General features: G+C 36.5%; 1 protein-coding gene and 1 long non-coding RNA gene across 13 annotated transcripts in view; one reads left to right on the top strand and one right to left on the bottom strand.

Moving 5' to 3' along the window:
- Window positions 1-27,553, bottom strand: part of LOC126759875 (uncharacterized) — a 565,378-nt gene that overhangs the window by 356,054 nt on the left and 181,771 nt on the right. The gene's annotated exons all lie outside the window — the stretch shown is intronic.
- LOC126759868 (frequenin-1-like) overlaps window positions 1-27,553 on the top strand; it is a 200,869-nt gene that overhangs the window by 76,905 nt on the left and 96,411 nt on the right. For 5 of the 6 annotated variants that reach the window (XM_050475041.1, XM_050475043.1, XM_050475045.1 and 2 more), the window contains one exon: window positions 11,158-11,432. In XM_050475041.1, the coding sequence (XP_050330998.1) occupies window positions 11,369-11,432 (64 nt within the window). In that variant the 5' untranslated portion in view covers window positions 11,158-11,368. The remainder of the gene's footprint in view (window positions 1-11,157; window positions 11,433-27,553) is intronic. The other variant, XM_050475046.1, reaches the window with a different exon arrangement.

Here is a 27,553-nt window from a genome sequence, read left to right as displayed (position 1 = left end):
CATCAAACTAACTCGTTGTACTTGTTTCAAAGGTTTAATACGGCAGTTTTTTGTAAGTGCCATCCACCACACCACTGCACCAAGTGTTAGTTTGGCGCGAATGACACTTGTATAGAGCCAATATACCTTGTGTGGTCATAAACTGAAGGAGCACGAGTTCTCGGTTTCGAACGGCTTTGGGAACCCTGCTCACAATATGTTCTATCTTAGTTTTTTATATAGGGTAACATGGAGGTATTTGACCGAACTCAAGAGTGAAATAGTTCTACCACTTAATGATGTTCTGAATTGCAAAGCTTTTGTACTTCTTTCGAAAAAATATGTATACTCATTTCTGTGTTCTCTGGTTTAATAGTTAGTCTGTGGCCCTCCGCTCAGCCCGCGGAGTACTTAAGGGTCTTTTCTATGCGACGGGATATGAGTTTGAAAAATGTCGAGAATCGCCGGTTTGGAAAATCCAATTGTCGAATTCCTTTTTAATTATCTTGATTCAATGTTCACAGAATGCAAAGTGGCCGTGAAGGTATTGAAAATTACTAACGCTCTGACGCCCCAACTCACCAATCACCGAATAATGCGTGATGATTATGAATTATTCTGAATCGCCATCAGAGAAGTCGCTGATTATGTTGGTTTATCGTTGACTGATGTTACGAAATTTTTTCACTAGTTTTAAGTATAAAATGAATGCCAGCAAAATTTCGTCCAAAATAGTTAAATTTTGAACACAGCGGCGAATGGGAATTTCTCAGGAATCAGTAAATGAAGTCAATGACGATGGAGAATTACTGAAACGTGTTACTTTAGGTGAAGAAACATGGATTTACGGCTATGACCTTAAAACTAAGGCTCAGTCGTCTCAGTGGAGACCTCCCGAACAAGGAAGTTATGCCTACTGTACTCTTCAAGCTAAATGACCTACGTTATTGCATCGTGAATTATTGCTTTAAGATCACGTGGTCAGAAAAAGAGTACCCCGTTTGTGTGATGCAACCTGAAAAATGTTGATTTATTAAAAATATTTGTCATAAACTTAAGGCTTTATTTAGCATAGTTAGAATGATCCGATTTAGGGCAAATGTGCCCCATTTTGGTCGATAATTTGTTGCCACTTGCAAGGTAATTTTATAAGAAGACTGAGGTAGTCGATTTACATAAGATTCTCTTAGGCAAAATGTTTCATCAGCAAACTCATGTCTTATAGTCAATAATAGATAAAAATCGCTTTTTGCCAAAACCTGAATATAAGGTGGATGCATGAGAACCTGCCGCTCAAGGGCCTAGAGCTTCTGACGAGTTACGATTGTCTTGACGAGGCCTGGCATTGTCTTTACGGAACACAATTCTTCTCTTATTGGCTTCATCTGACCGCTTCTAGGGAATTTCGCAAAGTTCAATTATTGACAGTATAAGGGTGAACTAAGAATTCGGCCGTAGGAGAGCAACAAATAATTCATTAAGCACACAACAAAACCTTCCTGATCATCAATCCTGGCTTCATTCCCAGTCTTTTTCGCCTGACGTTATCGCACGTGATCCACATTTCTTCATCATCTGCTTCAAAAGCTGCAATTTTGTTGTGATTCAGCAGGAATCGCTGTTCGAGTTTAGTCCACGAGGTTTTAATGCATTGTTCTGTATTTTAAATCTTGGGTAATCGAAACATTGCTTACATTGTGGACGGACTTCCATCAGTTTACCGATATTCCATCAATTAGCATACTAGAGCATGCATCGTTGTCATCAAAACTATCTAAATGAAATTGCGTTACAAGTCTATAAACCTTATTAAATTATGACGTATCCTATCTTTGCTGGTCTACTTTTTGACGCATGCTCCAACAATTCTGAGTGATGTGATTACAATATTGTCTGAGCAATTTTTTAGTAGGCACATTTAGAGAACAGATCACATATTCGAGCCTCAATGTTTGATTGTTTTCTGCAGGATCTTTGAGGTGGAATCCCTCATGCAATATACAAAACGAAATATTCGAAAGCACCCCACTTAAATCAAAAAATTTCACTTTATGAAAACGGAAATCAATATAACCAAAAGCATGAACTTTGAACTTTGGCTGCTGCCGAAAGTAGTCTCAACGCCAAACTGTCGCTTGTGACTTAATGAAGCGTAACTAGGGATGACTGATGATGTGCCCAATTATCACGGCAATATACGCTAGCATCAGTTCACTAAAGGGTGCTTCAGTTGGTGTTCATATAAAAATATATGCTGGGACATGTACAAAGATGTAAAATATTAATCATAAAATTTTCAAGAAAAAATTAATAAAAATAAATAAATTGAAACACCCTTTAATAAACACGCTAGACATAGCGCAAGCTTACAAAAAAATTTAATTTTTTTCTGTTTGCTGAAAACTTGTGGAATGAAGGCATGACTGATTTTTCCAGCCGAACAAATTTACTTGGTCAAACTAGGTGCACGTGTGTACAAATGTACGAAAACAGTTAAGCGGCAAAATAGCGCAGGCTCTCGAAAGTTTGTGTGTCAATGAGGCCGTGAGTGTAGCTGAAAATAAATCACGTGTGACAAATTTCTATGCGGAGAATATTTCGTAGCTACGAAGAGTAAAAACAAGATATAATAATAACGAAGGGAGAGCAAACACATACACTCAAGCCACACAAACCCACAACTGAGTAGGCTATGAGCACACACACACACATACGTAGCTTTGAAGCAGCTGTTGACATTTGGCAACCCAGGATGCAAAGTTACGCTAATATTATGTCTTTCAGTTCAAGTATTAATACCAACAAACACACGCCCTGCTACAGTTATAAGCAAATGTGTAGATGTCTCTACAAGTTAACTAACCCCAGCCATGGCAGGTAGTCAGATGTCAGGTCATATGGCATGGCAACCCAAAAATATCAAATTTTAATGCGACAAATTCAAATGACATTGACTTTCTGCTAGGCACAAGCCAATGCATATGTAAATATATGTATGTTGTTGTTTTTGTATGTATACAAGTATAACTGCAATATTTATTGGCCTATATATTTGTGTATAAGAATTTCAACATAACACCCTCGAACGACAAATATCTTTGTTATAAAATATTGAAATGTGCAAAAAGCTGGAATTCCGAAAAACACAACAAAGTTTGGTTATTTATGTGTTGTCGGAATTTCCTTAACCTTAAATGTTTGTAGCAACATCCATACATTTACATTTTGCTACAATTCTTTATTTATTTATTTGTTAAGCCATATTCGCAGCTACGAAAGCCGCCAATTGTAGTAGTGGCTAAAGGAAGCGAGGGTTCGCTCACCTCACCCACAGCGTTGAGAAGCCGGTGAACTTACCCTTTGCCACAAACCGCAAAACGAATGAATTTGTGTGCAGTTATATAAGCACTTTTTACACATTCCCAAATTTTTATGTTCTTGAAGCTAGAAACTCTAAACGACCACATTTTGGCAAATATTTCCCATTTCCGGTTTACCCTTTCGACTTTTGCCGTATTTATGTTTATCGCTGATAGCTTCAAGGTGTTTTAACAAAACTCAAACGAGTGAATAAGTATGGCAATATGATAAAACAAGTAAGGGCGCGTTAAGTGTGGGTATAACCGAACATTTTATGCACTTGCAAACTGCAAGGATTGAAGCCAGGGAAGCATCTTGAAGTACATAACTTGTTAGTTATATTTGCGATCTGAGCCAGTATCCGCCCGATTTCATTCATTCTACGCACAAATATGTATCGTTATATGAAAAACGCAGTTCTCACAATCTCTCAATTTTATTAAGATAATTCAAATATTAGCCGATATATGCGGTATAAAGCACCGGGAAGTTCGAAGATCTTTATATTAGATATATGAAGGCTCAGAGAAGTATTGATCCGATTCAACCGATTTTTGGCAATCAGACATACTACTCTCAAAACGGATTTTTTCTAAGTTCCAATTATAATCCACACATATTGACCGATATTTTCGGTAAAAAGCCAACTATAAGACCTGAGCCCACGTATTCGTTACCTTGGGGCTTAAACAGTTTCGATTTACGCAATTTTTAGTCATAAGTGCACCATCCTTAAATGCGGCATTCGTGCAAAGTTCTATCTCGTCTTTTAAATGCTTTTTGTATATATTTGTATACTAAAATGTGAAAGTTTCAAATAGAACTTAAAATTGTGTTAAATGGGAATTAAGCGTGACTGTAATCCAATTTTACTCTCTTCCGATTACGGCCATCTACGAACTCGCAATTATTTTTTTTTTGTACTAAGGAATCCGCCTAGCAAGTTTCATCAAGATATCTCAATTCATATACAAGGGATCCAAAGTAAATAGGACTTTTTAAATCTAGCACCCCTGGCGGCGCCATCTATATGTCGACTGGTGCGCTAGAATCTGCTATCTTTATCGATTGTTCAGTGGCAATTTCATGACATTTCATTGATTGGAAGTTGAATATATTTGTAACTGGTAGATACATATGTATCCCTATTTTTGCATTGGTAATCACTATGAACGTATAAATTGTTTAAATAGTTGTCACGCACATTTGGAATAAAAATACCGGGTAGCTTGAGTAGTATGATTACAATATTAATTTATTAAAAAAGGTTTTATATTTTTACAAATCGTATTATATTACAATTATATGAGCGTATGTCTACAGCGCGCCAGATCGTTGTTGTCGAAACGCTTACTGTTGCGCGCGGGACGGGTGTTGTAAGCGGAGAGGATGTTCGCAGTATATGAGACGAGTTGTGTCGAACGAATGTGCTCGGATGTCAGGTGCGAAAGCGTATATATTTATACAGCTTTCCCGCTGTCGACTTTTGTGAGTTGGGTTACGTACGAGAGTGGTGTATGGTGTGGTGTTTAAGGTCGAAAGCGTAAATGGCGTATGTGTGTGTTGAGAGGGTATGGATGCTTAACTCATTTAAACACGAATTTTAGCTTTTGGGTTATATACGAGACATATTTGAATATGAATGTTCATTGCTTAAGGGAAACAACTTTATTTTGCGGGTTATTTATTATTCATTTGTGTGTCGGGTGAATTCCACGCCTGGCAGTTTGATGCGCCATGAGAGGGGTCTTGCGAGAGTGTGGCCGTGAATAGAGAACGGCTTCGATTCGTACAGTAAAGAATGCTTCATAATTATTTAAATAGCAGATTCCCATTAATCACCAATGTGAGGAGCGCTTATGTAGATGAATATTATTTAACTTTTTGTAACATTTTATTATAGGTAATATTTAGTGCATAATTTTCAATTAGTGGCCCGCCAACACTCTAAAACTTTTTTTTTGTTTTTTTTTTTTTTTTAATTAGTATGGATGCTGACTTTGTTTTTTATACCAATTTGTGAAGTATGGGAAATTCTCTAGTGGTTCGTACGACGTACCGGCCAATTATTTAGAGAAGTCAAAACAATACTGATCTTCGGAGTTTTGTTTGATATGGGGTGTTTCTTTAACTTTTTGAAATTGCCTTAATTGTGAAATTATTCGTTTTAAGCCTTTCACATGGTGATCAGAAAGAATTGTAGGTTTCGGGATTTTCTTTTGCAATTGAACCCGTGGTTTTGTTGGATTGTTATCGGTGCGAAAATTAAATTTGTTTTTCGAACAAAGAGCCAACTTTTTAAATTTTTGTTTTAAAATTAGTAAAACTTTTACCGAAACGTTTCAATTGATGAAACAAGTTTATGGCGATGATTGCCTATACCGTTGTAGAATGCACGAGTGGTTTTAACGTTTTCAAAGTGGTCGTGAGGACATCGACCAGTATTCTGTCGTTTTCATATCTAGCTTTTAGAGCTTCCCAAGCCAAAATGACGATCAACATGTGGGGTAATCAAAATCCGTGATCACCGGAAATTTCATCGAAACTGTCTGTGTTCGTCAAAAAGTTGGATGCCTGAACTTCAAAATAATCAGCTCTACTCTACTGTGAAATCATCATTGATCGGAGATCATATTCATGGAAATGGCAGTTTTCGTAAACATCTCCAAAACATCGATTTATCGCATTTTGACCGATTTTGACTTTTTATTTCTAATAATTTCCGAGCTTACGAAAGGTGTGTGCACGGTTTGTTTAAGCACAAATTGACTGAAGGTGTGACCAAAAATTGCGAAATAATATTATTTGAATTCAACATTTGAAAAGTTTGACCGATTATTTGACCAAAAATCATGTATTTTAACGTATGAAGTTTCTTATGTTTTGTGCAATTAGAGCTCGAAGAGACTCCCCGTATTCCCCTGAAGCAATGGCACCGTGCGACTTCTTCCTTTTCAGAAAAAATGCATTTTTGCCCATGTGTGTGAAAGTTAATAAATAGTTTGCATAGTTCTTGCGTTATGCAGATTTTGTTGATATATTGTTTTTTTTTTTTTTTTTTTGGCTTATGTAAATGTTATTTAATTTTTTCGTAAAAGAGAGAAAAGGCTTGCACCGGCATGTGAATATATACTTTGTCAAAATGCCATACCGGCATAACGAGCTAAAACACTCGTTCAATGCTTGCCGGAGCTTAAGGAGGACTTGTTACATGTGTTTTGAGAACCGTGCAAAAATTTTTGCGTATTGAAGCAGATAATGGAGACTATTTTGTACAATATAAATAAATAAAATAAAATTTGTTTTGTGCTTAGGTTTCGTGCGTTTTTGTTTTTTTTTTGTTTAAATTTGTTTTTGTTTTTGGCACTTTTTTTACTTTGTTTTACTTTATTTTAATTTTTTTTTGGTCTGTTCGCTTAGTTCCTTTTATAACCCTATATTTATCTCGATTAGGTTTGGTGATACTTACAACCGTTTGGTGAAACACTCTGTGACAATATGTTGAAAGGGTATAAATATATTTAGAATCAGGCAATAATTAAGGGGTTACATGGGATCACTGGTTTCAAAAATCGAATTTTTTATTGTCTTATTAAACGTACGAGAGTGGTGTGTTACATTGGTGTGGTGTTGTAATGTCATCAGCTGTGGTGAATTAAGCTGGCGTATTAGGATGCGCCAGTTTTACCGGATTATGCTTAACTCATTTAAACAGAAGTGAAATTATTGCGTTTTAAGTGTCAGTATGTTTGGATTATCGGTAAACAGCCTTGAGAACTTTTGCGCTCGAGCCTAGCTAGACTAAGTGCGCCGTCTTTATACGCGTTTTTTCTCGAAACTGTGTTTTTGAAGTCGGTTACAAGCTTTCAACCGAGAACAACTTAAACGATCTTCATTAAATTTTATATATACCTTTGAGATACAATTCTTAAAGACTTGGACAAAAGATTTATTTCGATTGCACCTATTTGAAAAAGTTCAGGTTTTAACTAAAACACGTATTTTGAGACTATTTTAAAAATATCAGCCTTTTATAACCCTAAACTCCTTTTCAGTTCAATATGTTGAAAGGGTATAAATATAGGTCCAACTTCAAAAATCGAATTTTTTAGGTTTCTAAAACACGCTCGAGCCTAGCTTTTTCACTTTATCGGAATTATTTCTATAAGGTCAGGGTCTACTAAAGCGTTTTAATTGAAATTCTGAGTATTCCCTATACATGTATATCTCTGTCGTACTAATTGTGATTTATAGTCAACTGATTGTGTTTAGTAAAAAAATATTATTTTTCGGATATCTGCAACCAAGCGAAAAATAATTTCAACTTTTTAATTTTTTCAAAAAAAAAAATTTAAAAATTTTAATTTAAAAAATTTTAATTTTTATTTTATTTCAAATAAAATTAAATTATTTTAATTTGTTCTTTGCTCTTTATAAATAGCACCCGAAAATGCAGTTCGAAATCATGCCTATAGAGTAGAATAGCCTTTAATATATTAGACATACTTGTAAATAGGTTCTAATGGAATCATGATGACGGTATTACTCAGAAAGTCAGAATGTAAACAGACACCGAGTGTATTTTTTGCAGTGCAATATATGCAAATCAGTGAACTTTATCAGCTACATAACTATATCTAATCGAGTTACACAACGCTGACGTTGCTTGTGACTTATCGTAATGATTATATAAAGACACCAAGTTCAGTTATTTAAAAAAATAGGAATATCATAATTAATTTTAAAGATTATACATTTGGTTCCATGGTTTTATTACTATTTCTCCTTAGCACAAAGCTGATTAATACCACTTTATTAAGCACTCAATTGAAATGTTCGATTTTAGTTTGAAGAAAATAGTTCTAAATTTGCTCAAAACTTAAACTTTTTTCTCAAACACGCTTGTTAACTTATGAAGAATAGTTTTCTAAATTTCTTATAAAAGAAAGTAGAATTTTTGTACATCCTCACAAATATTAATTACTCATACGCCAAGTAGTACCTAGAGGCTGGGAGTAAAACTAGACTTTACCTTAGAACTCATTCTTTAGAAAAACGTTCACTTTGGCCTATGCTGTACGTAGTAGGACTACGTATGGCTCGCATAAAATATATATACACCACTATAAAAACAAAATGCTCATAGCACATATCTGAAAAGGTCAAGCTCATATAGATTTATATATTTCTCTATATATCTTTTGCCACATTCAAATTCTTGCTACTCTAGCATTCAATATGCATATTTTTGCATATCTATAACATTGAGAAGCCACCTACAATCACCTGCAACTCGTTAGTGCTACCATATATCCATATTTATTCGATAATATGCGACACCATGTGCTACAGCTTTCACTTCCTTTATTTGGTTTGCTATGCTAGAATGTAGTTTTCCACTATATATGCATTTAGCTCGCTTTTTCTATTATTTTCAGCTGAAATAGTAATTACCAAATTTCTAAAAGAGAAGTATAACTCCATATAAACATATGTGCATCTATAAATCACAGGATTCCCGGTCGGAAAGCTGTCAACTTTTTGGTAGCAATATTGCTTCCAGCGTTAAGCTTTCTATTCAGAAGTAGCTTTGGCAACGAATGTAGAGCAAATGCGGCATACTTCCGCTGAAATTTAATTTAGTGGCACAATATTAAGAATTTCCGGCATATGCAACTCAGACCGTGATTAATCGACATTAATCGAAGTCCTGGTTGAGTTTGTAAGCAAATTTATGAAAATAATACAAATGTAATGGTAAACAATTTATTTTCAATTATAATAAATGTTATATTGATACCCTGCAGTTATCGAAGCCAAAACAACTGCTTCTTATTTCATTTGGCAGCGTCAGGAAAATGTATAGATCTTGAATATTTCGATAGCTTTTTCGATTGTTCCAAGTATTTCACATATAGTTTGTATGGCTTATTCTTTATACGTGAAAACCTTCTATATATGGTTGCCAAAATTATGATAAATAAGAAGAAACAAATATAGTAAAAAGCTATCACACATTTTTCATGTTCACATTTTTAAAGTGCCATACACCTACATAGGTGTCTAGGGCGAGTTTTCACCCAATTTTATTCATACTAAGCGCAAAGAACCCGGTTTTATTCATTCCCTTATAAGAAGAACATTGAGATAATTTTATTAACATATCTCACATATTTCCCACTCCACATTGCACCAATTACAATCCTTTAAAAACTTTCAAAATAGGCTCCTTCTGCGTCGATGCAGCGCTGCCAGCGCGATTTCGAAGCAGTGAAGGTGTCACGGAAGGCATTCTCCGGAATAACCTTGAGAGCCGAGGTGCATGCTGCTTTGACTTTCAGTGGTTGGGATGCCGGCCTTGATTAGGTATTTGTACACAAGAAAGGCGATGTGTGCCGGGGCGTTATCGTGAAGCAACTTTCAATCGGCCCGATTGACCCTTCGTTTGAGTCTCTTGTGGACTTTCACGTGAAACTCGACGTTGGCGGTTTGTTCAGAAGGAACAAATTCATGATGGATGATTCCTTTGATGTCAAAAAAGACAATGAACAACGTCTTCACTTTGGATTTGCTCATTCATCCGGCCTTCAACAGCTTCCCGGCCCTTCAAAAAACCCGGTGCCACCGAAACACACCACTTCTTGCTGAGGCAACATCTGGGTAAGCCTAGTTGATCATATCAAACGTCTCTGTCGTAGATTTACAGAGTTTCAGGCAGAATTTAATCGCGTACCCCTGCTCTATCGAACGCTGCATTTTCGGCTTGCACCAGTCACAGAAACACGTTGCGCGGAAATGTTTGTCCTGACTCTCCAGGTGCTCGGAGCCAGCTAGGAACGATCTCTGTGCGCGCACGCTTCGAGGTACAGTCTTGGCGGAAGAAAATCTGGACAAACCCTGTATGCGATATACAGTTCCCTGAAGTTCATAAATTTTTTTTGTACCATATTAGGTACTATATATGGGACTAAAAAAAGTATAGACTCGATTCAATACATTTATACCACACAGACTAATATCGGGAAAGGATTTTCTGGTATGAAGTCAACAATATGCAAAGTGTCCACATATTCAGTTCCTAGAGCCTTAAGCACTTTTAGTCCGATTCGGGCAATTTTTATTCATAAGGTGGCACACTTCAAAGGCTTGCGCAAAGTTTCATCCTTATATATTATATGATTCCTGATGTGCAAACTGGAAAGTGAAAGTTTCAAATCTTGGTCATAGTTGGTGTCTGACACACGCGGTAACAGGCAAATATTAGAGGAATGTCTGGTATTTAATTTGGTTGAAATCGGAAGATTGGGTCCTGCGATATGTGCTTTTACCTAAACGCTTTTCGGCTACCCCAGCTTTCATAAAGCCCTCTCATATCATCTCGGGTGTACAATTTAAAGTTTCTGGTATATGTATGTATCTATAGCATTATCGCTCTTTTAGTAGTTTAGTAGTTAACATTTCCTTTATATGAACAAAACAATTATACTCTGTAGCAAGATGTTGCAAGAGTATAAAAATTGCCAACAAAATGTTCTAATAATAATACCTCAGCTTATAACGGGACAGTCAGGACTACAAATGTTGAAATTTTTGTTTGCACCGATCTCTCTTCAGTGCGCACGTAATTATAGTATGTCGGAAAATAGTTTTGTTACACAATAAGCGGAGACATGAACCATTAATTTAGTAAAAAAAATATATTGAAAAGCTGAAATTTCACAATTACTAAAAATTTTACTATGTCACATATTTATTATATAAGAAAATATGCATCTACAAAGCACCCTCCTAATCACTCTTCTCTATTTTCTTTTCCAGAATGCAATCAAAAATTTAAATTTTCAGCACACAAAAACATAATTTTGAAACTGCTTGAGAGATACCAAAACCATAAGTGACTAAAGTGTGAAGTGTTGGAAAAAAGATCTAAAGATAAATAGTGTATTCAAACAAAAGTAGTTTAAGTTAAAAAAAAAAACAGCTAGTAAATCAAAAATAGAGTACACACACGTAAGCGGACGGCAGGAAAATGGGCAAGAAAAACTCCAAATTGAAGCAGGACACCATCGATCGTCTAACAACAGCCACATACTGTAAGTACCATAATAATTTATTAATATACACACATACATATAGATGTATATGATATGTGATATTTTCTAAACGACTTTGAAGACCTTGGCAGCAATTTTCAAGTTTAAAGTGCACGGAAATAGACTTGTGCCAAACTGCAATGTCATTGAAAATGCCACTTGCCAACAAAAATAAAAAAATTTGGCATAAAAAAAAACACAAAAAAACAACCAAAATACCCAAAGTGCGACTCATAATTGCTTTGCGCAGTGCAAAAAGCGTTTTGAATATAACGCGCCAAAACTCCGCTGTTTTGCCTTTATTTTTGCATGTGAACGAAGCCAAAAGTGTCCTCCAAAAAGTTTCCAAATTTAAATTATAATACATTGCTGACATTGCGAAAGCTTTCAGGGCACCGAAGCAGCACAAAAGCAACTAAGGAAAAAAAAAACAAATTTTGGCAACAAACCGCCGAAAACATAAACATTTATAAATACATTTTTCCTATTTGCTAAATTTGGTTATATACTCGCACATTATATGTACACAGGCATGAGCTCATTCCAAATACACGGACTCTTATATGGAATCAAAACTCCACATACGCACAAACAAATGCAGACATCAGAAGTGAACTGACTTCGAAGGCACTTTTGCGGTATAATTTGTTCAAAACTTTTCTTAACTCGATATTGAGATTTTTTGGCAAAGGCATTATGCTGAATTGGTTGGCTAACTGCTGCGCCGGATTGCGCTAGGGAAATATAAAATACAACAGCGGAGCAAAAGGCGGAAAATTGCGAAAAGAAGTCACACAAAAGTTAAGTGAAATAGAAATACTTTTATAGGTATTAACGCCAGTTTTTATTGTTGTAGAGATCATCATAAGAATTTTTTGAATTTAATTAATTCCGTTATATACTTTGGCTTTTCGAAATTCGCATTTTGCCTGAGTCCTCAGCAGTTTAGTTATCTCATGGTCAGATTGTGTTGTGCTCTCAGACTTGTTCGAACAAAAACTGCATAAAAATAAAGGATAAGATAGATATGGCATTCATCTCTTCTTTTTCCACATTAAACGGACCGAAAGCTCTTATCGGATTGATTACCCGATTTAATAACAGGTACTGAACGCTAGCTGACTCAAAAAAATATATCTGATAATGCGAAAAATTTAAATATATCTGTATAAAAATCTTTGGATTTTTCTAAGCTTAACTGTATTCATGTCGCTGTAGAGCCCATACAGTTTACGGTTTCAAAGAGAGGAATCTATTCCTCAATTATCGATCAATTCTTAAGTAGTGCCAGTGCATAGTTATTCTCTTGCTTCTCCAGGCCTAGATCATTGTTTTTAACTTTTTCAACTAACATAGTTTTCAATACGGGAGGAGGGATCTTAATGTGTCTCCCAGGAACTTTTACCTTGCTCTCCTTCACCACAGGTTCAACTTCTTTCACTTCTCTTTCATGGCTCGACCAGCCCGTGACGGCTCTGTTGTTAAGGTCAAATTAGCGGCACGTATCTCTTTTCCTTTTTTATATTGAAGAATGCACGAGAAGAAATCATTCTTTCTAAAGCCTTGTCTGGTACCGAACGGCTCGAAGAGGTCCTTTCCGATTTTAACGGAGCTGATGGTTGTGTCCAACATCATTTTACATAACCGTATGAGTTTCGCAGGGATATTAAGTTTAGACATGACAACAATAGCTCCTATCAGAGCTTTCCGATCTGTTTATCAAGGAACACCCTTGTATCCGGTATTTGACTTAGTGTGAAAATCGGGTCTATCGTGGGTTTGCCAAGTCTAAAGCCACACTGATAGGGTCTAATCAGTTTATTTATAGGTATTTCACACAATACTGCCGAAAAAACCTTATTCTATATGCAATATTAAGGTTAAGAAGGCTGATCCCGCGATAATTAGCGTGGAATACAGAATCTTCCTTCTTGTGGATAGAAATTCCAATCACTGGGAAAATCATGATTAGCAGTTGGAACACGCGCCTTTATAGGTCTTCGCCGCCGGATTTAAACAGCTCGGCTGTTGGTTCATTGTCTCCTGGAGCTTTTTTGGTAGTAAGCCGCCTTAGAACTGTTTTCACTTCGTCTTGGTAGATTTGCGGGACGACAATGTTTTCAATGGAGATTGATGGTGGAAATTCTTCTTCTTCTACGGCAGCAATGCTTTCGCCACTTAGCAGTTTCGAGAAGTTTTCCCTCCAAATTGCGACTGTATTTTATGTATCTGTTATCTGGTTTCCATTCCTGTCTTTACAGAAGCCGGCCCAGAGCTTGAAGCCATTTGTTTGCTGCCTTAACTTGTAATAAAAATCTCGGACTGACCTCCTGTTAGGGTTACTCAAGCATTACGCATTTTTTTTTTCTATTTTCTGTCTCTTTCTTCTTTATGTTGAAAATACATCTATCTTTCCTCTTCTTTTATGCGTGCCGTTTTTTCACAGCACCGCGGTATGATGCTACATATAGATGGCTATAAAATTTCGTTAGGAACGGATCAATATATTGTTCTTATATTTTAATTCAAAGCTTTAGAGCTAATATAAAATAAAGCTTTTTTTGGAAAGAATATAATAATTCTAAGAAAAATTATATTTTTCAACAGCTAGTGAAGCTGATATTATTGCATAGTGCTTTGTGATGGAACGACCTTTCCCGACCATCTTTGCCGATGATGACATGCTACTAAAGGCAGCTGTGTCTATAGAATTTTTAATTCGCCATGTTTTCTGATTAGGCTTTTTGATCGGCTTTCATGAAAAGAGAGGAAGCTTAAAGATCTTAAAACAGTATCAGTTTAAAGGTCACGTTTTTATACCCTGAACAGGGTATATTAAGTTTGTCAGAAGGAATCGTCGGAGACTCTATAAAGTATATATCTAAATGCTCAGTATGTCGAGCTGAGTCGACTTAGCTATGTCCGTCTGTTTTTCTGTCCGTCTGTCAATCCGTCCGTCTGCCCGTCTGTCTGTATATATACGAACTAGTCCCTCAGATTTTAAGATATCATTTTGAAATTTTGCAAACGTCATTTTCTCTTCAAGAAGCTGCTCATTTGTCGGAACTGCTGATATCGGACCACTATAACATATAGCTGCCATACAAACTGAACTATCGGAAACAAGTTGTATGGAAAACTTTCGCATTTGACTTGGTATCTTCACGAAATTTGGCATGGATTACTGCTTAAGATGACAATATAATCTTCAAAAAATTTGTTCAGAACGGATTACTATAGCATATAGCTTCCATTCAAACTGAACACATAGTTACTAACAGAAATGCACCTGTGAAGGGTATTTAGCTTCGGTGCAACCGAAGTTAAAGTTTTTTCTTGTTTTTTGTTAGTGTTACTAATAGTAAGTGTGAGAGGATAAATGCTAATGAAAACCTCTCAGCAGAAACTATTCGGTGCTTAGGTAGTTCTTATGAAATTTTCGTGGCTTGCTTAGTTAAATTTTAACTAAATTTATTATACATATAAAATATTACTTTAAGATTAAGGGCTTCTGACTACCCTTTACGGTTTGTTTCTATGGCTACTAAATACTTGTTCATAAGCTATAATATTTGTTCGCCAACTCCATAATAGTAGATTTTTATGTAGTCGTCATAACAAAGATTACATACATAACTATAGGTTAATAAGCACACATTCTCTTGTTAATAAATTTAAAATGTTAAAAGATTCTCGTATTTCAACCATGTGAATTTAAAAATTCCAAATTCTGGAAAAAATCCCAAAATATTCTAAAAAAAGTGCTGCCTTAACAGAAATTTGCAATGCAAAAATATGCAAAGCTTCTGTGGCGTGGCAAAAATTAATTCGATTGTGGCTCGAGCTGACATACAATTTTAAGAGGACCCGCAGAGTGTGCACTTAAAACAAGTAGCTAAATAAATAAATAACAGTGATGTGTTGGAAATGTACTTTACGCTACTGAATTGAGCACTTTTTGATTATTTTTGGTCAGTTGGAATTTCGCACGAAATGCAATGGAAGAATTAACAGGCGCAAATTTGAGGGATGTATATATATATATACCAAAATCCGAAATGTATATACGAATATATATATATGTATGTATATATATCTGTGCAACATGTGGCTTTAAAAACGCTATAGATTTTCGGACTTTGCTAAGAGTGTGTTAAAGTGCTTTCAAAGTGTGTTAAAAATTAAGCTTAAGTATTAAGTAAATTTATTTTCAGGCTGTTAAATGTCTAGTGTGCTGAATGCAGAGCAAAACCAAATATGTAAAAAAATTAAAGGAAATCGAAATTTCAATTTAATTTTATAATACAAAAATACCGAGGAAGAACTAAATATATTTTTGAAAATTTACTATTCTAAAGTTTAAAAATTATACGAGTCTTACTTCAGGAAAGAAAAATGTTCCGCTTTACAGAAAAAAAAGGTCGTAATGACTTTGTTCATAAAAACTTTTCTAAAAGTTATTCGCAGTTAAAGTTATTCAACCGCAAGGGGTATGGCTGCGGAAGTTGTCCTCATATTCAGAAAATATGTTTACTTAGATGAAAGTGTGCCTGGTCAGGCTGGAACTCAGTTTTAGGCTTCCTGACCACTGCAGCGTCTTTCAAGCGGATGTGGCTGCCAAAAAAGTAGCAGTAGATCTACTGCTCCGAAGCGCAGCCTTCTTCAGAGAGGTTACTATTGAGTCTGATAGTAGGGCAGCGATATAAGCTTTCATACATTGATTGTGCGCTCAACCTAAGTGAAAGCTTGTCTAAGGAGTTTCTAGTATCGAGTAGATTGGTTTTGGTGCTTAACCGCAGCGTTATTGCACGAAATTGTACAGATGAGCTTGCTAGAACAGGTTATTCAGTTAGTAGTTCCGTTGGCTTCTTGTAATTTACTATGGGACAGCAGCTGTGCAGTCGCAAGGTCCTTCTGGTACAGAGCATATCGTAAGATGTCGCCCTCAGCAAGGTTCATTTTTTTCTTAATAAGCTGTTATAACTATGCACATATGTGAACCAATAATTTTGTAACTAATATTTGCTTTCCGCAGTTGGTTCCGTGCCACTACGCACTTCCACCAAACCGTTGCAATAACATCACTCTTGTGCTTTTTTCCGTTGGTGCATATTTTGGAATGCTCGAGCTATTTTTCATTATTTAAAGTGTTAAATAAATACCATACACATGCCAATAACAACTGATGGCATCGCCATGTCGAACGTGAGCCACCGGGACACGTGTTTCGTTGCTTGTCGCAAATAGTTTATGTTCTCTCATTGTGGAGGCAATGTTTACTCTTTTGCGGTATTTTCCGACAGCCATGGCGCCAATGTCGTTCCGTTTAAACATCATTTGGTTGCTTTGCTTGACATCACGACTGGTTGACTCCACGCTTTGTGGATGTGGCAGCTGTATTAGCTGCGGTTGGGATACACGTCAATGAGTTTAAGCGATTGAATTCGTAAATATTAATTAATTAGCGTAGTTATTGGGGTGGATAACTATCAAAGCTCAAATTTAGAATTCACACCCAGATGAATCAATACCAAACACCCATTTTAATAGCGTTAGTCTTTTGGTAGGCACTAGTAACCTTTATTCATTAAAAATGTCAGAATTCCTCAGTTTGACGGATGCCACCAGGATGCAGACCAAAGAATTACATTTAAGTTAAGAAGGGAGCTATTCATAAAAAGTTTTACTATTAGATACTTTTTTCTCATAGTTGATGAAACTATTCAGTGAGATTGTAAACACTGAACTAAACCTATGATTCATGTTATTCAACAGAATTTGTTGTAATCTCTTATAATGAAAATATTGAATACTCCTAGTTTTTTATATATGGGATCTCTTCTTTATAACACCACTTCATAATCCCATCCTTTTACAGAATATTAACATTAGTTAAGACAAATTCTAATCATTGTTGTCGGCATTAGATAGCTACATATGTTGGAGATATTTCGAACTTGTCGACAGCTCAGCCAATTTGTCGGTATATTGGCGAAATCGTCAACTAATGGTAATCAGAGTTCTTTTTGTCAATTTCTGAATCACCAAAGACATCAATTTTAGCCGAAAAGCTCAAAGTTGTACGGGTGCTTCAATTGGACAACTAATTTAGTTATTCCTTTCAGAAGACATTTTTATACACTGGTATGGTATATTAAGGGTAACTTGGGTTTACGGGGTTCAAAAAAATCGAATTTTTTATTGTATAATTAAATTCTACAGTACCTCTAGATTATTGTCCTAAATCTTCAAGTTGATCTGAGATCTGAGTTTCGGAGATACAACTTGAACAAGAACTTGTGCGCTCGAGGCTAGCGAGGCTAAGTGCTTTCTCGAAACTGCGTTTTTGAAATCGGTTGGCAACATTTCTCGAGAACTACTCAACCAATCTTCATGAAATTACACATATCTTTGCGATACAATTCTTAAAGATTTGGCCTAAGGATTTTTTTTTTCGATTACAACTATTTGAAAAAAATGTCGCGTAATTTTCACTGAAATTCTCATTTTTTTTTGTAAAAATGTCTGCCAAAAGTCCAATCTTCAGATTTTTTCCTTCATCCAAGTTTAACGTTTTAACTAAATCACTTTAGATGATCTTGTAAGAAATTATTCTGCCAACGCTGGCGCATCTTTCAAAAATTTGTGTCAAAAAAAAAAGGAGAACAATTAATGAGATAACGAGAAACTGACGATTATTTTTAACAGCTTTTCCCAGAAAACTAGTTTTCGCACGTTAGCTCCCTTGTCGTAGACCAGGTCACATATATATAAATGATTGATAGTTGTTGTTGTTGTTATAGCGGCAGAAAATATGCCTTCCGTTAAAACAACAACATGCCTGAGGTAATTTCGATTCATGGTGCCGAGTTGACAGTCCTTGGCGGGATAAAAATACAGGTCCGTTCCAATTACTCTCTTAGTTTTTGAGATATCGTTATGAAATTTTGACTCGTCCTTTCCTCTTCGAAAATAGATTCATTTGTCAAATTGGCCGATCCAAATCAGGTCCTATTATGGAAATTTTTTATTGATGAAGTGTATTACAGTTTTGGTTTTTTGAGCAACTCGCGGGAGCGATGAATATCAAAGAAGGTGGAACCACAAACTGTATGAGCTCTAAGGGGACATAGATATAGTTAGGCGTAGAAAAATTTAATGAATAGACTGGTTAGGTCATGTCGTTCATATGGAAGATTATTATATGCTCTAGCGAATAGCTCCAACGATTCGAGACACTTGAATAGACAGCTAAAGCAAGGGCGAGCACGCACAGCGACTTGTACTTGACTGGCAAAGTTTAATGTTATCGGCTTAGACGTACTCAATATTTATATATCGCACTACTTCCTTGCAATAGGCTTCTCTAAAATGTAAAGCAATTTTTTTGCGTATAAAGACGACAAGCTGTAAATATAAGAGTTCTTCTACAAATAATCTACCATTATCAGGTGCCAAATTTTTCCTTCTTCACATCAGCTAGAATATATAATTTTTTAAACATTATAAACAGATTAAGTTGTCATTTGAAAGTTAAGAACATTTAATACGTTCTAAAAGTATTTTCACTGAGATATAGGGTATATAGATTAATGTAAGTTCGGGCCATGTGACCGATTTAGGAGGGTTTTGAAGTGTAGCTGAGTATAAAGATACACAAATTGCAAATAATCGCCTTTTACAATGAACCATGTGAAGCCAAAAAGAGTAAAATTATACGCAATTAAAGTCAAATTAATAAACGTTTAGTAGTGAATCATTGGATACCATCAAACTGAATTGAAGACATAAATACTACGACTTCACAACATATATATTTTGCTCTTCCTCTTTTGAATCACTCAACAAACCAATTTACTTTGCTTCTGCTCTTATTATTGCCATCTCTAATGACCACAATGAAGTTACATACACACAATCATGACCTGGCCCCCCAGCATAACCGCCAGCTTGACATCTTGCTATAAGTTGCATGCCACAGACACGCATAGCAAATTATGTCATAACGTCCAGCAATGTGGTCCGATCGTTAGAAACTGTTAGTTGCCACAAAAGCCGACAGTGAGTAAATTATGACAAATGAATTGAAATGCAGACAACCGGAGCATGCACAAGTTGGCATTTGTGAAAGGAAGACAAGCAAACACAGAAAAGAGGGGCGAAATGAACAGAAAATATGGAAGAAATGCTTTCAAGTAATGAAAATTGCGTAAAATCAATGTTCAACAAGCCTGGCCGGTTGCACAAAAACGCAATGAATAGGAGAAGAATGCAAATTGCGTACGCACCAATATGTATGTATTGGTAATAATACCGTAATGCAATACATGTAGCTTTCATTTTTGTTGTTGTGCATAGATATTCTCACTGAGCAAATATGAGCACAAACAAATTGGCATTTCAAGTGAAAAATATCCTCTGCTGCACAGTTTGCCATGAAACACTGCCGACATCTTTTGAAAGCTGAGTACCCGTTTGCTGTTGCTTTGCTAGTGACACGTGTGGTTTGGCTTGTGAGTTTACTGCGCATAACGCAAATTGCAATGGAAACTAATTATTTTGCAAGAGCGCATACGTGTTGCCCTTTTGATACTTCAGAAACCGTTTCAAAAATTTTAGTAATAACAACAACAAGTCGAGAAACCAATGCTGCAAGAGACTTACGAAGGGGTGGAAATTAGAAATGTTGGTTAAGGAAGACAGATGCTGACACTAATGAAATGGAACTAACGCAGTTTTAGGTAGCATCACTTTTCTGTGGTTTAACCCCTCATTTACAAGCAGCCTTCTGTAAAGAGTAATATGTATAAATTACATTACGAAATTAATTATAATCGATATTTCAAATAGTTTTTGAGTTACGGTATTTCAAACCGTTTTTCTCAAAATAACCGATTACTTTCTGCATGTTCTGTGTATAGTACTTTTTATCAGCCAATTTTTTTTATCTGATCAATAACCTTATTTTGGCAGGCCCAAACCGACCAAAATTAAAACCTCATTTTTTTTAAAACGTCACCGTTTTTTAAATTTTTAAGTTATTTTTTCCGACTTTAGGTCATTGTACACTATTGTACCATATCTTCAAGTGAGAATTTTGATTAATTTTCATCCAAGGAGAAAGCTTGAATCACAGCAACAGTGGAGTATCGTATTTTTTTATTATTTCCTTAAAAACTCTTGCTATTAATATTATTAGTTAAAATCACTTTATTAGACCTAAAATATTCCGCGGGGCTTAGGAGTTATAAGGCTTTTAAGCTAAAATATCCCCTTTGTCAGATCATAATCTTATTCTCGTCGCCATGGTAACCATACTTCATATAACAGTAAAATATACCAAACATTCAAATTCACTACATTACAATGTACTTAACTAACATCAGAAGTCAAAACCAACCCAAGATTAAGCTCATATTGGAACTAAAAAATTATTAAGAGTCCAAGCACTAACTGCCATTCACAGTGGGGCCATCAACACCTTCACCGACTCCCTTTCAGTGAATGGCGTACTCGGAGCCAAACAACCACCCATTGCAGACGAAAAGGTCGAGTTGCCGCGATAAACAATAGTTACCCTTGCGCAGCTTCATTCTGGATACTGTAGCAGGTTAAACTCCTACTTATGAAGAATAGACCCTGACATATCCAATATATGTCCTACATACAAAGAGTCTCCGCATGATACTGGCCACCACTTTGCATGCCGTCGACGACAACTTAGCTAATCTTTACCATCCTAATGAGGATTAGTACCCATTACAACAAAAACGCTGCGAATTTATGAGTGCCTTTACAGTCTACTAAATATAATTAGTTCAATCAACATAAAACTGCTATGCTAGCTCCATTTGCTGTATACTTTTTGAGAGAGGAGTTCTTGCTGTGTCGTTGAGATTCACGAGAAATTCTCAAATATGGCAACGTCGTCAGAAAAACCTATTAAACTCAAAAGTAGAAGCCATTGATCTCAGATGAGTATAATCAGGTAATATTTCTCTTAGCCCCCAATAATAATAAAATTTTTTTAACTTCTGGCTGACTTTATACCCTATATATCGGCCAATATGTGAATTATGGTAATTAAATTTAGTGTACATATTTTTCTAGTAACGAAGCATACCTGTGCCTAAATTGTATAAAATCGGGTGAAAACTTGTTCTACCCCCATATAACTATCACCAGGAATTTCAAATATACGTTTGACATTACCCTTTATATATTGGTTATGGCATGTGAGGTGCCTTACTGATAACTCAGAAAGCAATCTTACTTGTTAGGTCAAATATTTTCACAATATAATAAGAGTATATGCTGCATATGAATATAAATTATATGTATATTAGGGTGAGCCTAAAGCTCTTAGCTAACGAATTCATGTAAATTATTTATTATATAAAAGCCTCAATGAAAAAGAGTTGTGTCCATACACACATATTATTTATATAGAATATGTTGATGTTCACCGACACTTTTTCAAAATAAGCCAAACAACTTTTCCAAACAGGGATGACTTTTTATCTGCTTTTTCTCATTTTAGCCCATGAATACGTTAGTTTACTTTTTGGCCCACCTTTATATACAGTGAGTTGAAAACGTGTTCACTTAATGAAAATTTTACTTTTTTGTTATTGAATTTCATCTAAATATGACAACACTTGAAGAAATATTTTTTGCTGATATATGACATCGACATTCTAGTTTTTAAAGCCCACTTCAGTTGATTACCATGTTTATTCAAATTTGACTAAATACTACTGTTCAAATCCGTTAGCACACGTGAACACTTTCTGAGCTGGTGTGATGCAGTATGTCGTATTAATTCAGATAGACACAGTTGGACATGGTATGACAAGCGATGCGGTCCCACGGATAGGAATATGATTCGCACACTTAAATTCGGAGGTGGTTCACTTATGGTGTGGAGTTGTTTCTGTGGTGGAAAGGTGGGAAAACTGCGTCGAATTAACGAAATAATGAGGGCTGCGGACTATATTAGCATTCTAGAGGATACATACAAGACGATGACCCTAAACATACCGCGCGCATTACAAAATCTTGGTTGGAAAATAACGGAATTCGGATGATGGAGTGGCCAGCTCAAGCACCCGATATGAATCCTATTGAAAATTTATAGGTGGTTGTTAAAAAAACGGTTCATTGCTCAAAGAGAAACACCAAAAACCATAGGTGACCTCTGGACTCAAGTTGAACAAACACGTTTGCTTTTCTCTGCAAATTTTAGATAATCTAAACTCTTATGCTATTACAGAAGACCACACTTGCTAAGAAACTCGAAAGCGTTCAACGGGCTGCGCTTATCAGCATGTGCGGTGCATTAAGGTCCACCCCAACCGTGGCACTTAATGCATTTCTGAACATAACGCCCGTGGACATTGCCGGAAGGTGTATGGCCGCAAAAGTGGCTATTAGGCTCAGGGAATCTGGGTTCCTAAAGGAGCGTGTTTCTGAACACTCAGACATCCTTACAAGCTTTGACTGCATACCGGATCATCTGGATCATGGCGGGTAATTGCAAAGCTGATGAGCTAGCAAGGAAGGGTACCCTAGAGTCACTATCGGTAGAATGGCAACGGGTCGGTGCTCCGGTGTCCTCTTGTGTCCTACTACTGGAAAGCTGGGCTTCGCGGATGCTTGGTCAGCGCTGGGCCAGCACTGGTACTTGCGCGGTCGCAAAAGCATTCTGGCCCAAGATAGATCACAGAAGATCTAACGATCTCTTCGCCCTAGTAAGGCTGGCCTCTCTTTAGTGGTGAGGCTCTTGACGGACCATTGCCTTATTGGCACTCATGCTGTAAGACTGGGGATCATACCGGATGCCGCTTGCAAAAGCTGCTTAGAAGAAGATGCGGCAGAAACTAGCCAGCACTTCCTTCTTGACTGTCCCGCATTCGGGAGGTTAAGACTTAGACACTTGGGGGCACATACCTTCAGACATCCTCCCGAACTGGTGGGAGTAGATATCAAGCGCATTTGCACATTTGTATCGGCCACCAAACGTTTTGCCGATCTGTAAGTCCGAACACGGGAGTTCTATTATCTATGGCATCACAAAGGACTACGTATAGTCCACGTGCGATCTTTGATCAGCCATCTAACCTAACCTAACTCTATGCTTGTTCGTATTAAATCAGTTATAAAAGCTAAAGGCGGTCGCACAAAAAATATAATTTACTTTTCGTAAAAAAAATTTCATTTGCATATTTATTTTTCTAAAGAGCAACTGCAACGCACTATTTTTTACTATACGTGAACACTTTTTGCACTCACTGTTTGTACATATGTATGTACATTATTTTTTATATCTATGCTGCTAGATTTCTTGACAAAATTTGATATTTATTTGCGACTCACCAAATAATAAATGCATTTTGAATTCACATGTCTATGGCTTACCTAGAAAAAGAAGAAAATTATTATTGTATATCACTTTAAAACAAGTAAAGAAACTTATGTACATATATTCAAACTAAGTAGAAGAATCTTAATCTCTGTGTTAGAGAAGCAATACTCTCTCATCTCACTTAATTTAAGCAATCAAGCAAGAATGTATTTCACAATTCACCTGCCCGTCACACAAAAGCTGCTTGCAGGCGCCATTAATATAAAATAAAAGAAATATCACAAAAATGCAACAAACTTCAACTTTTTCTACACTTGAGAGAAATGGAAAAACTTTCCTCACATAAAAGAATGAATTTGAAAGAATGAAATAAACTACAAAAACTCCATAACAAGATATAAATAATGCTAAATAAGGAATTTTTAAACAAAGTTGCATAGCGAAACTGCTATTTTTGCACTAAAAAACAATAAAAAACTATGAACTATAGAAAATTAGATTTCACGAAAGTGTGCGAGTGCGTGAGAGAAAACGCAATATTTCCGCTGGAACGAACATCAAATGTTGAAAAATAAACTTTCTATCAGCGAGATAAGTTGCGTAGCGCATAGCAGCAACTACAACAAACACGTTGAATGCGTCAGAATATTCAATTTAATGTGAGAGGTATGCACAAAAGGCCATTAAACTTGAGCAAAACAGTGAAAAACTAAAACAAGTAAACAGACAGCTGGTCAACCAAATGAGCAACAACAAAATAATGCACAAAAACAAAGCAGGAAGCAAAAGCGCAATGAAAAGCAGTTATTTTCCCTCAAAACAGCGGCAAATACGCTACGCTCACGCTTCCGCTTTAATGCGAAGGGCAGCAACTTGTTTACGTAGTAAATGTTTGTATGTGTGTGTGCATATTGTGAATATGTGTATGTAAATATCGTAAATGTGTGCCGAAGCGTCGCAGCTGCCGCCGAAAATGGTGCGCTGGTCGCTTTATGCAATGTCCAGCTGGGCCAGTTCAAAGTTCGCCGCAATATTTACGATCGATGGTGGCCAAGCACACAGCGGTTATATAAGATAAATGCTGTTGCTTTTTCGTTGGTTTTACTGGCGTATAACGTTTAACGCCGCGGGAAGTACATTAAAAATGACTCAACTTTAAATTGCGTGTGACCATGTCATACACAATTAAGCAAACGCTTGTGTCAATAGCGCAGCTGCCATCGGCCATAAAGCGGAGATAAGCGCGCGAAGCAACAGGCTCAAGAGGAATATAAAAACAGCATACAACAGCATATAACTGTTGTGCAGAGGCATCAAAAGTAGCTGATAAAACGAAAATATATTGAAAGTGTGCGAAGCTGAAGTGAACTTAAGGTTTGGGGAAGCAACTGTGGAGGTTATCATATGCATTCAGTTCAGATTGTTTTGATTGCTTAAAAGAGTCGCAAGGGGTCTTCAACTAAGAGCTAAATTAAGGTTAACTTTTTTCTGGTATCTCTCTTATCACAAATACAAATTCCTACTATCACTTGATTTTGATCTGTTATACACTTCTTCTTGGCATATTTGTTGACTTCACCCAAGCTGGGATCGAGTGATGCAAGGATTGTACGCGCTGGCTGTCCGGTAATTATTCTTTGGCTGAGCGACTTTTCGGACAGAAAGGCCTCTTAAGTCGGCATGAATGCAGTGGAGATCGGAGTGGTTCAAGCTACTCGCAGGAATCCATTTGCGATCCATATATTTGGAATCTTATGATGGACTTTCTGCTCGGCCATCTCGAACCCCTCTGTGAATGTTGTGCGTATGCGGACAACCTTCTACATCTGGTGGAAGATCACTCGCCATCTGAGTTAAAGCGGGCGGGAGGACAATTTTTACAAATTGTAAATACTGGGAGTTTAGGTGTAGCGGTGGGCATATCGATGGAAAAAATGGTGATAATGCTGCTTAAGGGCAGATTGTCGTCGGTTCGACCAAAGATAGTTCGGGTGAACGGGGCCATCATCAAGTATGTGACGAAAGTCAAAATGCAGTCCGCATACATTTTTGCATCAGAGGCATCTAACTGATAAGTCGGTTTGCAAGGGCCGCGTGTCGGGTGCATACTATTGCAGAATGCCCGATGTACTCAGATATTAGGCATCTGCTATGAGGATTATCTGGACTTATGGACGATTAGCTGTTAGCGGTGTGATCTCCACTAGTCGGAATGGCAAAGAGTTAGGGTCATTATAGCGTGAATTGTTAAGCCAAGGCGTTTAAGTGGGTATTAGGGTAAGTTTATTGTGTGAATGGTGCGTGCGTATGGGGTCCAACGCCCTAGTCATCAGTCCAGAACAATATGAAAACTCAACTGGTAGTAGTTACGGCTACGAGGTCCTACCGGTCTTACCAGAGACTTAATTCTGTTGCCAATGGGAAAAGGAGCCCTTGTAGTTCGCTCTAACCTGCTCATGCGGACTTGCTCCTTGGCAAGTAAGGGGGGCTGTGGTTAAAATCCAAATGCGAGAAGAAATGATACTTTGTCAGTTGAATGAGGAATTGCATTGCAACCGGGTACTGTACCCAAGGTGCGTTTTAGATTGGCCTCAACCAAGTTGGTTAGCGTGTCCATTCCACACTGCAAATTGGTACTGACAAATGCCTAGTATTGGCGCTGATAAACGCATTGATTTGATCCGCTGTGTTTTTCAGCGCCATGGAGTAAGGCTGCCATACAATTACTATAGTGATCTGATTTGAAAATTTTTTTGGGGATTGCATGATTTGCCTTAGAAAATAAACATCCAAATTTCCTCAAATGAAGAAGTTTTCCATACAAACACTTTATTTCGATCGTACAGTTTTTATGGCAGTTATATGTTTTAGTGGTCCAGTATCGGCAGTTCCGACAAATGAGCAGTTTCTTGTGAGAAAAGGGCGATATCTCAAAGTCTGAAGGTCTAGTTCGGGTGTATACAGACAAACCAACAGATTGAACATGGTTAAATCGACTCAGCTCATCATTCTGATCATTTAGGTGTATATTTTGTAGGGTGTTTGCCTTTTCATTCTAAGGCTTACCCGCTTTGTGGCGAACTTAATATACTCTATGCAGAATATAAAAAACTTTACTTCCGTTACATTATATATAACCTAAATCTCAAGTACAAAGTCTTGTTAATACGCAATGAAACTTAATTATTCTTAATCAGACGAAATTTCTCGATAATACTTCTGTTCGGGTGTAAGTAAAAGTACTGATATCAAATATGGTAAAACTTTCTGGTGGTTTAAGCATTGATCAGATGGAAAGCGTAATTCTAACGTTCATGTATGTTTGTAGGTCCAAAGCATATGTTCAGGATTCGTTCATCCCTTTGATTCTCGCACACTTCGAAAACAACTTATATTTGACTGTAGCTGAAACTACATACTTAAGGATTATTTTTATTTAGGCTATCATTAGTTAAGGACTTATTGTTAAAATATCTTTAAATAAAATATTGTTTTGTAACTTCGAACGCCAGCTTAATATTTTTCAAGCACTTTTTATCCGCAGCCCTTTATAATTTATATATTGTTGAACATATTGGATTGACGTAAACAAGCTGTCAACATGACTGCGTAGGTGTGAATTTTTAAGCGATACCATACTAGGTTTAAAAGAAGAGATGTACATAAAGAAATATGAAAACCTGAAACTCGTCATTTTGAGCAGTTCATTTATCAAATCCAATAAAAAATGTATTTAATTACCAAGCTTGGAGTTTGA

This window comes from Bactrocera neohumeralis, chromosome 5 (assembly GCF_024586455.1).
Source record: "Bactrocera neohumeralis isolate Rockhampton chromosome 5, APGP_CSIRO_Bneo_wtdbg2-racon-allhic-juicebox.fasta_v2, whole genome shotgun sequence".
In the NCBI taxonomy this organism is placed as follows: Eukaryota; Metazoa; Arthropoda; class Insecta; order Diptera; family Tephritidae; genus Bactrocera; species Bactrocera neohumeralis.
The sequence above is the reverse complement of the archived record's forward strand: the minus strand, read 5'-3'. Positions and strand labels throughout refer to the sequence as shown.